Source organism: Schistocerca cancellata, chromosome 3 (genome assembly GCF_023864275.1).
Source record: "Schistocerca cancellata isolate TAMUIC-IGC-003103 chromosome 3, iqSchCanc2.1, whole genome shotgun sequence".
Lineage (NCBI taxonomy): Eukaryota > Metazoa > Arthropoda > Insecta > Orthoptera > Acrididae > Schistocerca > Schistocerca cancellata.
Window position 1 is genome coordinate 826,838,625 of NC_064628.1, and position 15,116 is coordinate 826,853,740.

Consider the following 15,116-nt stretch of genomic DNA (forward strand, 5'->3'; position numbering starts at 1 on the left):
ACTGCTTTTCGCATGTTCTATAATAATGCTCTATTCCAAGCCAATGCATGTTTTACGAATAAAAGTTACTCCTTTTTTAAAATGTTTTTTTTTTAAACGAAAAACTTTGACACTGCTGCTAAGGCTAGCTGTTTTACACGATTTTTACTCGGTTATTAATAGGAAAAAACATCTGTTTTGACCGAGACTAGACAAATACCGAAAAACACCGGTTATTAGTACTAAAATTCCGGTATCGTTTATAGCTGATAGGTTTTCCCCATCGCTAGCTTGGTAGGGAGATCGGTGTGGTGACCCCACGCCCCTCCATAATACATCCAATGACGTCATTGGAGGAGGATGATGGCACGTTGCACCCTCAATAGCGATGGGCCTGCCAGGGCCTATGGATAGAGTTTAAGTTTGCCCACAGACGTGGCTGATGCCGGTTGGAAACGAAAGTCATCGGCATCGATCAAGATGGCGACGTACAGGCAGCAGAGAAGCTGATTCGCGACAACCGCAGGTTTCCCAACGGTGGGGACACTCATCCCCCAGTTGTCGAATGATTACATAACCAAGGAGTGAAGTACTATTGTCGAGGAACTGAACGAACGGTAGAATGTTTTCCGAACGCTGCTTCGCTGTTTACGGAGTCTTGGTGACTACGCTGCAAAATAATATCACCCATGTGCCACCTTGAGGTGCAGTGTAACACTGAATAAAAGTTACTTGTCGTGCCATAATGAAGTGTAACTTGAGGTGTCCCTCCCCCCTCTCCCCCCGTATATTGCACCATAAAATGAGAACATATTGACACATACTCTTTCCCTTTTTGTCCCTCTCGCACACAAACACACAGTAATTAATTAACAAAGTTCCACCCCTCTTTCCCGATTAATGATTCAGGTAAGTTTCCTGTAGTTGTCATATGTATATTGGAACCGAAAATTTTATCCCAAATGCAAGAATTCCCAGTTGGTAGGACCACATCCCCATTTTGCCAGAAGAACTCATAATTCTACAGCGGTCAGACCTGGACATGGAAGCCAGTGGATCCTGATCCATCGTTCATACAACTGTAGGTAATACCACAAAACGCTGTTAACTGGTTCGAGGTCTTAGAATCAATAATAGACCAAGGAAAAAGCATTGTTATTTGTGAAACGGTGGGAAATGAACTGTATGTTTAAGAAACCCCATAAAAGGCCCTAGTGTGCTCCACTCTGGGCTTTGATCAAGTGTCGACGTGTCGTTGCTATTCAGATATGTACCTAAGAGAACTGGCAGTAATAGTAGACGGTATAACTCTTCTTGGCACAATGAGAACAAGAAAAGACGATTTAGTTAACTTACGGAACCATATATACAGTTACTTTTCCCAGGCAACATATACAAATAGTACGAATGGAATGGGAACGACGTACCACCTCTCACGCCTTGCAAAGTGGCTTATGGGTACGCATATGCATGTAAATGTAATAACCGTGGTTCCCTCAAAGCAACCATCACAACATTTAATTGAAACAGTTGTCATCATAATATGTTGCTTTTTGGCATAACATTTCTCCTCTAAGGAAGCAACATGACGTAATTGTTAACATAGTGGCTGCGTATTGTGGAGCTAACGCTGGGATGACTGCATTAATATAATTCCGACGATTTCAATCCCTAATACTTTCCGACTGAGCCACCGCTTTATTTTTATTGATGTGGATCTCATTATAGAAAACCCCTTCTATTGAAAATATCAATTTATCTTTTTCATGTTGGATGACTGACAATAATCGCAGACTGTGTCATAAACATGTGATCAATGACATCCAGATGATCTTATTGCACTGAAAAGAGCAGATATAACCCTTTAAACGTCTGTGGTATAACGTTAAAATACACGATGAAAACGTGGTCAACGAACTAGACTAGGATGCTGGTCATCCGTATCATCAGCGTGCATTTTCCGCAACTGTGAGGCGACCGACTTACAGTAGCGGACTGTTGACTGAGAAGACTGTTGCGCCTGAACTTCTTATGTTGGACGAGTTGCTGCGGTGTACTTCACTGCACGCAGGAAGTGTTGCTCTGACGTGGTGGTAGGCAATGAAGCACGGAAATAGTGTGCTTCAAATACACTAAGCACCATTACGTTACCTATAAGGGTGAAACCCTGCGTTAGAACAAAGCAAGATGAGCCAGATATAACATTTGTTTGTGTGTATTTGTATATCCTTGTTTTTATTATCTGTAATAAGTCATGTATTGCTCTATTCGTTTTATTTTATGCACTCGCACTATATGACGTGTATACTGCGCTGCGTAGTGTCTTTGATATACTGCGCCTTAGTTAACTGCACCAGTATGGTGATCTGAATTCCAACAACGTATGTCAACAATATTATGTCTGGTGTCCCAATGTGACCGAACTACTACCTCATACTTCGAGTGGTATCTTTAAAAACTTAGAACTATAAAGTAATGTGCACAAGCATAAGATAAAACAAGGAAAACCATTACATAAAGATATACAACTAGATGCTAGAGATCTACTGAAGAGACTGTCTTGATTACTGTCTTGTCCGTCTTCCAGTGGAGTATTGCTGCCCGGTATGGAATCCTCAACCGATAGGATTGACGTAGAACATCGAAAATGTTCAATGAAGACATCTCGTTCTACTGTCTTCGTCAAGTAAGGGAGAGAGTTGCACCGATGTGTTAATCGAGTAGCGGTGACAATCATCAAAACAAAGGCGTTTTTCGTTGCGGCGAGCCGGCCGAAGTGGCCGTGCGGTTCTAGGCGCTGCAGTCTGGAACCGCAAGACCGCTACGGTCGCAGGTTCGAATCCTGCCTCGGGCATGGATGTTTGTGATGTCCTTAGGTTAGTTAGGTTTAACTAGTTCTAAGTTCTAGGGGACTAATGACCTCAGCAGTTGAGTCCCATAGTGCTCAGAGCCAGCCAGCGTTCCGGCGAGATCTTTCACGAAATTTCAGTCAGCGACCTTCTCTCCCGAATGTGAAAATATTTTGTTGACTCCAAACTATTTTGTTGTCCACCGCAATAAAATTAAAGAAATAATTGCTTACACGGAAAGATTTAAAAATGGTTCAAATGGCTCTGAGCACTATGGGACTCAACATCTTAGGTCATAAGTCCCCTAGAACTTAGAACTACTTAAACCTAACTAACCTAAGGACATCACACACACCCATGCCCGAGGCAGGATTCGAACCTGCGACCGTAGCAGTCCCGCGGTTCCGGACTGCAGCGCCAGAACCGCACGGCCACCGCGACCGGCCGGAAAGATTTAGTTGTTCATTTTCCTATATCCTAATCAAGAAGAGAAATGTCGAGAATTAGAAGTTTTATGAAACTTCCTGCCAAACAATCAAATGTGTTTTGGAGGGAAATCTTGAAGATGTAGATAAATACAACCTGTACAATAAAGCAATGTACTCGTTATTCCCAATTTTTTGTGTTAGTTACTCATTCTCGGAGAGTTATCATGGACTGAACGCATGATTTCTGACAAAAGCGATCGATGTCTCTGCGATTTCGCGCCTTTGATAAAGAAACTTTAATCTTTCTGTTAAACAGTAATATTTCTTACGATATTCGGGTCACCCACGTCTTGAAACATCCACGCTCCAACTCATATCTGTTGTAAATTACTTCATTTTTTTCCCCTTCGGATCTCTGAAAATATTTGTGACTATTGCGGTGTTTGAGTCTTATACACACGCCTTGTAACGGACTTTTTGGTGATAAATATGCTTTACATTTTGTCTTACCGCGTAACGCTAAATAGAATGCTGTTAGAAGATATTACAATAATAATTAGAAATGCACTATTATGACTTTCACAGATGCCGACATAATTTCCGTGATACTACGCTCAAGCGTATAATGTTATTCGGATTAATTTTTTTATATTGAGGAGAAAAGTAAAAACATCACTCCCTGCCGCATAAATACTGTTTTTTTTTTGTTTCCAGGCACTTTCATTGTTTTATATGTTATTGGAAATTCTGTACCGTATACAGACAAATTAATGTTCATAATATTTTACGCTCGTAGATATAATGATGTAGTGTCAGTATTCCTCACCGTTGAACAGATATCATATTCTTGTTTGTATGAGTTCACTGTTCGTTTAGTCCTATAATTCCTGAGTTCTCAAGCTAGCTTTTAATGTTGTCCTTGTTGCTGCACAATCTTTAGCACAGATACTAATTTTGTTGTGCCCTTCGCATCGCTGACGCGACTGTGTCCGGCCCACACGTTGCCTGATACGTCACCTCTAAGCCTTTCACTTCGCTGAACACCAATAGACCATTCGCGCACGATGCCCGCTGATGTAATTACACGGCTCTCACCGTCCCACGCTACTACTTGCGTGGGGACTGTCATCTCAGTAATCTCCACCTTTCGCCGTACCCCGAATTTCAAACTGTTGCGCTCAAAGATAGAAGTTGCAGAGGTAAATGAATTCTGTACGCATAGAAATTTACTTTTTTTCAGGAATTTCCCCTCTACTGGATGAAGTTCTTTAAAGTGTACATGCTGTGAAGACGTGATATTTATGCTATTATATTTGAATATTTTGCCTTACAGTTGCATTCCCAACACAGATTCTAGCAGTTTTTCACGTTAAATTCTATATTGTTTTTCAGATCCAAGACATTCGTTGATAATTAAATTTTTAACATACTTCTGAATAACTGGTAGGCTACGCGGCTTAAAGTTAAGAAGTTCTTAGGTTATATACGTTAATATTTTCACGGATCAAGTTTCTATGTGTTCCAACGTTCACAGTACACGTGGTGTACAATACTGAAGCTCTTGTTCTTAGCACCTCTTCCCTGTGAATGTGTGGGTAGTGCCTGTGTTTAATTATCATTCTCGACACGCGCTAATATTGATTTGTCTTACAGGAACGATGAACGTACAATAGTTCTTTTAATAAAAAGACTACTCCTCAACTTCAAGCACGGCCCATGCCATGGCGGACCTCGGAGAATAGCTAGGCTGAAAGTCACAATGCTGAATAGCTAGGTTGGATGTACCAATGTTTTTATACATTTAAATATTATAAAATACTGAAGAAGTTGGTTCTTTCATCGACCCATATGAAATCTACACTTCTATTTCTGCGAGTAAAACAGTAAATTAATTAAATGGGCCAGCAGAGAGAAATACTACTTCCTAAGGGAGGCCGTGAGGTGTTGTAACTACAAACCTTTCTTCAAAACCGAGACTGTGGTCGTCACGAACCTAACTGACAGGCATGTCAAGCTCAAATTCACAGGGGTAGAAATAATTACATATCGCAGACATTGGTCTTATATCGAAGTAACTACTTACACATTGTAAAACACAATCAAAGTGGCCATGAAAATTAAATAACATTTTGTAAATATCTCTCTTCAAGTACAAAATTAGTAGCTTTGACACAGTAATTACTGACACTACACATTGTTCTTGTAACGTGTTGCGGTTGCCTCAAACGAATCTTTCCACAAAAATTCAAAATTTTAAATTTGGTTTTCTAATTAGATACCGAAATAGTATCACAAGCAAGACTGTGTGCGATCTTCGGAGAACTTTTTAATTTTTTTAAAACATGTGTGTCTATATTAAGCAGTAACTTAAAATTAGCAAGTGGTTTAATTGAATGAAACAGAACTGCACAAAGCTCTGATACGGAGTTTCCTTCTAGACACGTTTTGCAACATTTTGGCTCAAAACATATTTTCTCAATTACGGGACTGCGACAGACAACGAATTACATGGATACAGTGTCTCCTCTAAGTGCTGGTCAGCAATTAAATTACTTATAAGTAATCAGGGTTTCTGAAAATCTGGCAGAATCGAAATTTGTGTATTGTGTAAAATTCCACGAGCCTTGTTATTTATACTAGGTACGTAGAAATATTGATAGAATAGGTATAGCTAAAATAAAATATTATAAATTAATTTTTTGTGAAGTGAATAAACTTAGTATGCCTTAAAAACCCGTAATATAATTTGAATTGATACTTGTGGCGCTACATTAGTTAGGAATGGTTTGTACGCTCACTCTTTTACGTGCTATAAAATTAATGTTGCTAAATAGTTAAAATTAGTATCCCCGAAAATTGCAAACATTTTGTCAAAAATTAAAATTTATTGAGATACCAGGACTGACCATATTCAATACAGAAAGATTTTTAAGTGATACATGTGGTTTTAAGAACACTTTAATAGCACAATATTAAGATAAAAAATAATTATTAAGACCTATCGGGCCTATCGTCATGTGTCAATCCATTTTAGTTTTTGAAAAAACGCTTATAATTACGGGGGGATATAAATTTTATACTTTAACAAGTTCGTAGTGGCTATGGAAACAAACGCAAAGAAACCGTTTGAATTACTATGGCTTTGGGACAAAATACGCTTGGTAAATTCAAGTAGACCCGTTATTAATTCTAACTGTAGGGTATAACAGTTTACGGGAGACGATTTCCGAATGGCGTAACGCGATAAATTTTTATTAAAAATAACATCGTGACTGTGAAGAAGCTAGCATGACACCAAGGAAATTCTTATGGGATAGAGGAATCCGGCACGAAAAATAGCGAGAAGCGACTTCGTGTACGTAGGAGAGTACATGGGACAAATGAATTAGCTTCTCCCTCTCTACAACATTATCGAGAAGTTTTAGCTCGTCTGTAGGACCTGGTAATTCCACTGAATTCACTACCGCGGTATGAGCACGATACACCCATTTAATTTGATGAGAATAATAAGTTATTACAAAATATATCGGCGGTTTTGGGAGCGCAATACTGACAGGAGAGTTACGAATGTATTTCTCAGCACTTAGTAGCTTAACAAGAGAGCTTTAAATATGGTTCCCAGAAGAAGAATACTAAAGCAAAGAAGGCCACAATCAGTAAAAAAGTTAATAATCGTTATTCTGTATAAGGGGATTATGAAAGCATTTTACGGCGATATCAAAGGACATTGCAGCACCCGAAGCAACATCTTTATTGTGTTTCTGCTGCTTTTAAAGCTTCATCAGGATGAAGTGTGCTCCTGAATAAGCGTCAGTTATCAGTTGCTATAAAACTAACTACAAGTCACTAAATGTTCTGTAATTTTTGGAAAACCAATCTGCTCTCAGGGACGCAGCCTTAGAAGATATAGTCATAAAGGGCTGTATGCGTCTTACTTGAAGTACAAATCAGTTGACTTTATTTTTGGAAACTAACTAAATGATGGCCATTTTTCATCTACTAAAAATACCTTTTTTATTTTTTTCCTTTTTCAAAGACGTCAATATTTTTCAGAGATTGGCGTATGTTAGTAAGTTCATGCGACTCGTAGCTGTATTTAACATCAATATAAATTTGCTAATGTTTATAGATTCGCTCAGAACAAATTTATTACGCCTTTCAGATTCTCCAGTGTGTGCGAGTGCGGGTGGGTTGGGACAGCAGAGAGGTAGAGGGGGCGAATCAGAGCAGCGGATAGAAAACAAGACTTCCTAATAATCACATGGTCATCTGTTACCGACAGTTCGGTTTGAGCAGAATCTCGCAGTGGAGTTCAAAAAATGTTAATAAAGAGCAACTATCGTAGCCAGCTGCATGAATACATCGTCCTGAACTGAAGTTTACCCCGAAACGTTTGCGTTCCACTAGACTTCTGGAGAAATTTAATTACCTTTAGGATTTTAGTGCGTACTTCTTCGATTCTGAACCACAACTGTGAATTGCAATAGGGACCTATCTGTTTAAATAAACAATTACCTAGCGCTACCATTTCGTTATTTCTTTGCTTAAACAGAACGAATTTGTAGATTAAATTTTAATTGTTGCCTGCATTCACGATGTACAAAATAGCTATTTAAGCATAGTTTCCCAAACTAATTCCTTCTATTGGTGATATGGGCTGACCACAGGACTTATCTAGCAGCGGATGGTGGAAAAATTTCGACTGTTTTGGAGATTGCCTTACCGAAACACCATAAAATTAGGAACATAAAGCTCTCTTTTACGACTAACTAGGCCTTCTGCGTATTTTAAATTATGTTCTTAACGACATACACATCCTACAAAAATAATTATATTTAACGTGGAATACGACACTTCGAACTAACAAAAACTGAAATAGCATAAAGCGGTAGTAAATATAGTAGAAAAAAGCAGAGTTCATACTAGTCCATGCAAAATAGAATCACAAAGGCACATTACAATGAGGTAAACTTGAACCGAAGCCCGCATCTCGTGGTCGTGCGGTAGCGTTCTCGCTTCCCACGCCCGGGTTCCCGGGTTCGATTCCCGGCGGGGTCAGGGATTTTCTCTGCCTCGTGATGGCTGGGTGTTGTGTGCTGTCCTTAGGTTAGTTAGGTTTAAGTAGTTCTAAGTTCTAGGGGACTTATGACCACAGCAGTTGAGTCCCATAGTGCTCAGAGCCATGTGAACCATTTTGAACCGAAGGTACTGGAAGAAATGGACAGAATAGCATATCTGGAAGAAGATGAAACCTATTTACACTGATGTTCGGATTAGCAAGTGAAAGACGCGCGTAGTGTTGAAAACTGTGTGTTTGCTACGAAGATAAAAATATATCCTTAACTATGCAGATGCGATTTCTTCGATAAAGTGTAAAATGAAGATACTGAAACGGAGCTACTTAACAGCTACTGAGCGTTGCTGGGTTAATCCGTAGGATTATTTTATTTTGCTTCAGTTGTACTGCGGCAGAAGCATCAGAACATTTTATAAACTGAAGTCCCCCGCCGTGTTTTCCTGTCTGTATTTGAAGGCTAATCTCAGGAACAACAGTAGGGAATTTAACACCGTTTCCAATACTAGATAGACTAATTCACAGGGAAGGTAATTGTATGTAATTCACCAAAGAAGTCAGCAGACATTGAAAGCTACCTTACCGAAGCTGGGGTGGGTCGCTAGTTTTAGTTATGTATCTGCATACACAATACGTGTCTAACAATATGAGCTTACGCAGCCTGCACCGCGGAAATAAAAAATAAACTTGCAGTACCACATCATCTACAAGAAAACACCGATAGAACTACGACGTAGAGTAATGTGGCTGTGACAAACTTGTAAATCATCGGACCGCAATAGCTATCACGAAAAACAACTTTCCATTATAGTACAATACAAGGAGCATTCTTTATAAAATTCACACATAAAATCGGTCTACATATAGCGGCAGAGGGATTTCTATATGGTTGACAATGATGAGATGGAACAGCGAAGATAATTTTAATAAGTCGACTGAGCGTTGGTTCAGGCAAATTTAGTGGGGAGTTTAAAACAATGCATTGCGGCGTTCTTATCTTCAGCGGACTTGGCACTACTTTGCACCAATATTTCACTTCAGTACAGCAGTACAACCAAGCTCTTAGAGTAACGTCGCTTGTGTTTTAGCTGTACGACACGTCATTAGTTCCATAGGCGCATAAATACAAGCACAGACCGTAAATACAGGTAAATCATGCTGATAGGTGTATAAAATTAAGATACCAGGGCACGTTTGCTGCTATCGATCCGCGTGTACCACACAACGACAGACGGAAAGAATGACCAAAAATAACAAAAAAGTTAAAACTCAGTGATTTGCAATACATATTCAGTGGCAGAATAGCAAGAATACTTATGGAAAAACATGTCATGATTTACGAGAAAGAAATCCAGTTTGTTACACCAGTCACTATTAATTGACGGGTAGAGAGGCATGTTTCGACAACATGCTAGACGATTTTTCCTTGTTTTAAATTAATAATCCACATCAAGACCGCACGTCGTTTTACTTTGGATAGGTAATGGAACTAATACTTATCTGAAGTCTGAGGGAAGTACTACATACAAGTACACCAAGCAGGCAAACAGCAGACAAAATGAGAAATCTTTTAAGTGTTGCTAGTACTGCGTATGCGTTTTACAGAAACGCTGAGGAAGACAGGTGTTACCGTAGCCGACCTTAGCAGCAGCCCACCATTATTTGGAGTATTGCTGATAGAAAATAATCAACTCGGTCAGTTGAACGTTCCGTAGAGATATGAACCTCTTCCTCGCTTAATGGAATTACAGTTAAGGCTACATGGGACTCTGAACTTCAAACTTCAACAAACTGTTGACTCAACTGAAGCTTTATTTCTTCGTAAGTATCCTTGCGTTGTTTTCTCCTGTTACATCACTATGGCTAAAAGCGTTCTAATATGTTACTTTTAACGACCAAAAAGAAATCACATTATACTGCAGTCTTTATTTGTTACGAAGAGAGAATTGATGCCGCATCAACAGGAGTTTACACACAGTCATGTAATAACTACATCTGTCAACTCAGAACCACAAAATTGCATATAGTTGTAGCTAACGTAGTTCTGCTGCCAAAACTGCTGTCTATTGTTGTTGTTGTTGCTGCTTGTGAGTTTGTCTGCATATGTTTTAACAGCAGCGAGGAAGGCTTAAACAAGCGTAAACGAAGACAAGAATTAGGCAGAAACACAACGTCACAGGACAGCAACATTAGTAAATTTTCATAGCAGCGAAACACACAGTTTTAAGAGCATCTGACAAGCCTTTAAGGCATCGAAAAGGCAATCGAACCATTTACGGTTTAGTTATCTTTAATAACCGAAATAACGCGAGTGGTGAGAGTAGACCCAAGGTTTTTCAACTGGGTACAATCATTGCAACGAGAGATAAGCCTGTTGTCTTCAAAATATGTAAAAACAAGAAATAAACATCGTTAGTAAATTGTCCATGACTTTCATAATGAATCTGTTTTTAACTCAATGAAAATAAGAATGCTGAAACGTATCAAGTTAGCAATGTCTGCAGAAACAGTACTAATGATGATGATACTTTGTCAGTAAAACCGAAACACTCCTGGTGTACCTTTCTCTTAAACTGCAGCACGCTTAAAGCAGAAAAATATTCTATTAACAGCTGCTGCGGAAGACTGTCATCCACACAAAAAATTTTCTTTATTTCACCAATTTACGGGCTTGCAGCAAGATGATAATAAATTATTCTTACGATATGTTAACTCGAAGTTAGTTACGTCCCCGCTTGTTAATGGGCGTACGATCTTCAGTCCATGCGACAGCAGGAAAACTCAGCAATCACACTAAATGTAAAGTTTAGTGACAAGATACGGAATATTGTGTTTGCTTAAAGAGTTTAACACAGACGAGGGCACAACCTTTACGAATACAGATGTTTGTACACTTCTAATATAATTGTTAATTACAGGCTATAATTGTTGTACGGACACATGTAAACACCAGATGCTGTAAAACCATTCTAAGGACGCGCCAAATAAATATAATGATTAGAAATCAGAGAAAGTACGTGAGGCACAGATGTTCGTACAGTACTAATGTAATTGTTAATTAAATGCTATAATTATTGTGCGGACACATGTAAACATCAGATGCTGTAAAACCATTCTAAGGACACGCCAAATACATGTAATGAATAGAGATCAAAGAAAGTACATGAGGCAAAGATAAGTTTTAATTTCATTATTAATCAAAAACAGTGTCATATTGGAGAAGACTGCGGCATAGTAGACACTATTAGATCTGATTTTTTGATGAGAAAATTACATTTCTTGCTAATAATATAAATATTATATAGTGTATAGAACGTGTTTTGCGAATGCTAGCGACCGAGATTCCAGGCGAGGTTTGCTGTGTCATATTTATAAAGATAGTGCGACGACAAGGAACACGCTGTCGTACTATAATGAAACCTGCTAAGTCATAAAAGTAAGACCCTCGTGAATTTTTGTATATTTGGTAGTTGTTTGGGGTCTGCGACTGTGATATGAATTTATATACTAACACTTTTCAGCATCACTGACGTTTATTTTTTTAATATTCATTGACACGATGCGTTTCGTCCTCATGGTGCGTTCAGCAGGACCTAATTGTTCTTTGTACGTCAGGTGCCTAACCATTATTTGTGTATAAGTTTGTAAATTACTTATTTGCGCGAACTGTGAAAAACTTTTCCAATATTTATTGACATGAAACGTTTCTGCAACATGCTGCTATCATCACGTATGTACCTGTTTTTTTTTTTTTTTTTTTTTTTTACATTAGGTGCCTTCCAGCTATTTGTATACGACTAGCGTAAAAAGATTTGCACACTACTTCACGTGGATTTGTAATCAAAAACTGATGAATATCTTGAACCTGATGATGCTAGCATGATACCGAAAAGTAAAATGCCAATAAATTTTGGAAAATAATCGTCACTGAAGCTGGTAACATGGTATTTTAAAAGTGATATGCGATATTTTACCTCGTGCAAGCCATTCAATACGAAGGTAGGATGATACGTGAAATCTGGAGTACAGCGGAGGTAAAGATTCTATAATTAATAACCGATGAATAAGTAACTGTTGCGCTCCTGATGATGTCAGCATGATGCCGAAACGCGGCGTGCCTATAAATATCGGCAAATTAACGTCACTGAAGTTGATAACGTGGTATTATGAAGTACTTTATAAATGTTCATCTCGTGCAACACATTCAGTATGAAAATACAGAAGAATGATTTGTGAAACCTGGGCAACACAAATTAATGAAGTAGATGCACTGAAGCTTACCTGGAGAGGAGCCGAGTCCCGCGGCGAAAGCTGCGGCGGCGGCCGCTGCGGCTGCGGGCCCCATGGGACCGGCGCCGGGGAACACGGAGGCCGGGTAGTGCGGCACCAGCGTCCACGAGCCGCCTCCCGCGCCGCCTCCAGCCGCCGCCCCCGCAGTGGGGCCGTGGTGCTGCAAGCCCGCAGAATACGCCGCCGCGGCCGCGGCCAGCGCCGAGAACGGCGTCGGCCTCACGGGCGCCACCGTGCCGCCCCCGGGAGACGCCGTCTGCGGGTGCGCATGGGGGTGGTGGTGGTAGCGGTGCAGCGGGTGCAGCCCGTCCACGACGCCGCCCCCGCCGCCCCCGGGGCCTCCTGGCGGGAGCACCTGAGGCAGCGTCGGCGGCGACTGCGACGACGGCGTCGGCTCGCGGAGGACCTCGACGTCCACCAGGCTACCGTGCCCGGATTCGGAGCCGTCTTCGTCGTCGGAGGACGTCGCCTGGAGGAGAGGCAGCGGCGCCGGGGGCGGCGTTGGCGTCGTAGGCGTCGCCGAGCGCCGGTCGTGCCTCGTGTCGGCCAGCAGCGACGCCACGCTAAAGCTGATGTGGCTCTGCCGCGGGGGCGGCGCCGGCGGACTCGTGCCGCTGCCCCCGCTGTTGTTGTTGCTTGTCGCTATGTTGTTATTGTTGGTCACCGCCGCGGCCTTGATGCTGTTCGGAGACGGTGTCGACATCTCATTGTCCTCGCCGCTAGAGTCGACGGCCGAAGTGTCCATCGGGGACGCGGCGCTGCTCGGCGGCGGGGGGAGCTGCTGGTGATGGTGGTGGTGAATGGAATGGCTTACCTTCAGGACTGTCATGCTACTGGCCGTCTCATCAAGCATGAATAACTCGAGAAAAAAAGGAAGAGTCACTGGCAGAGAGCGGCTCGCACTGTAGTAAAAAGTCACACAGCTGTCGGCTGAATCGCGAAGAACCCCTGGCAGCTAGGCGCGCTGGCGTGTGCCGCGGTCATAGTGCGTGTGCGCTGTGTGCGGCCACGGCGAGCGGCAGGCGTCGTGGCGCGGCGGCGTGCAGACTGGCGACTGGTGGCCCGCCCGCGAGCCCGCAGTGCCCGCGCTCCCCACCAGAGCGCTCTGGAGGGCGCGCGGGGGCGTGGTCGCTGGCACGCGCTGGGCGGGGCTTCGCTCGCCCCTCCCTTCCGTATAATGACACCGCGGAGCGGAGGCGAAACGGGGCGCTGCCGCCACTGTCGCGCCAGCCGCCGCGGAATATGTACCGCGCGCTCTCTCTCGCTCTCCTGTCACTCCTCCCACTTTTCGTTTAACTCTTTTATTCTCGTTTTTCCTCCCGTCTCGTGTCTCCCCTCCCGCCCCTCTACTCTTCGAATTCCCACGAGAGCGGGGAGAAAACTTCGCGTTTTACAGCCAATCGCGACAGAGGAAGCGATTTAAAACTGTTGAACTGGTGTCAACAATACAATTTTTACTTGTCGTCCGCAGCCATCTTTTTGCTCGTGCCATGTGTTCGCCTGCCACTCTGCACACCTCACATCCCCTCACTTCTTCTACATCCTTGTGGCAGGACAGCTTACTGACACGTGTGTTTTCTTGCTATTTTTAACACCGGGTTCGCTTTTGGTAGCTAATATATTAAATAAAAGGGATGTCACACAACATGCTGGAACAGTTTTTTCGCCGGAAGCAGAAACAAAGCTTCGGACTCTACGAAGCTAATTTTGTTCGTTCTGCATCTACATCTAGATTCTTCAAACCACTGTGGAGTGAATGGTAGAATGTACAAGCTGTCTCAGAAGCTACAGTACAATTTTAAAGTGTTGTAGCATCCAAACTAATTAAGGTATTCACACTATCACGCAAAGTTATCATGCCGTTCAGTCAGTTTCAACATGTCTGCCATCGCTGGCACGCACAACATCCAGTCTGTATTTAAGCTTTATTCATACTCGGAACAACATAACCGCATCAACTGCGTCAAGGGCAGCAACGATTCGTTCTTTAGGTACAAAGATCTGGTTGACAGGTATTTGATAGGTTCTGTCCTTGCCATCCCATATAAAAAAATGGTTCAAATGGCTCTGAGCACTATGGGACTCAACATCTGAGGTCATCAGTCCCCTAGAACTTAGAACTACTTAAACCTAACTAACCTAAGGACATCAGACACATCCATGCCCAAGGCAGGATTCGAATCGGCGACCGTAGCGGCCGCTTGGTTCCAGACTGAAGCGCCTAGAACCGCTCGGCCACTCCGTCCGGCCATCCCATATAGAAGTAGTTCATGGCAGTCAGGTGACCTAGGATGCCAGGGAATTGGACCACCCTTGACAGGCCAGCGATCTGAAAACACCTAGTCTAAAACAGTCCCGTGGTCGACTTTATATGGACACCGTAGTGCAGCGTGGAAGACCTTCAAAGCTTTTTCTTTAGTCATTGAATATATTCTAATTGGAGGCAATTCTTTCCGTATATGAAGAACGTAAAATTGAAGGAAAAGTCATCAACAT

General features: G+C 41.9%; 1 protein-coding gene across 1 annotated transcript in view; it reads right to left on the reverse strand.

The window, feature by feature from the left end:
• The window catches only part of LOC126176595 (homeobox protein MSX-1-like), a gene marked incomplete at its 3' end in the record, with an annotated part of 255,948 nt that extends 242,293 nt beyond the window's left edge, over positions 1 to 13,655 (reverse strand). The window contains exon 1 of the mRNA XM_049923755.1: positions 12,612 to 13,655. Within this exon, the coding sequence (XP_049779712.1) occupies positions 12,612 to 13,473 (862 nt within the window). The remainder of the gene's footprint in view (positions 1 to 12,611) is intronic.
• Positions 13,656 to 15,116: the final 1,461 nt, after the last annotated feature.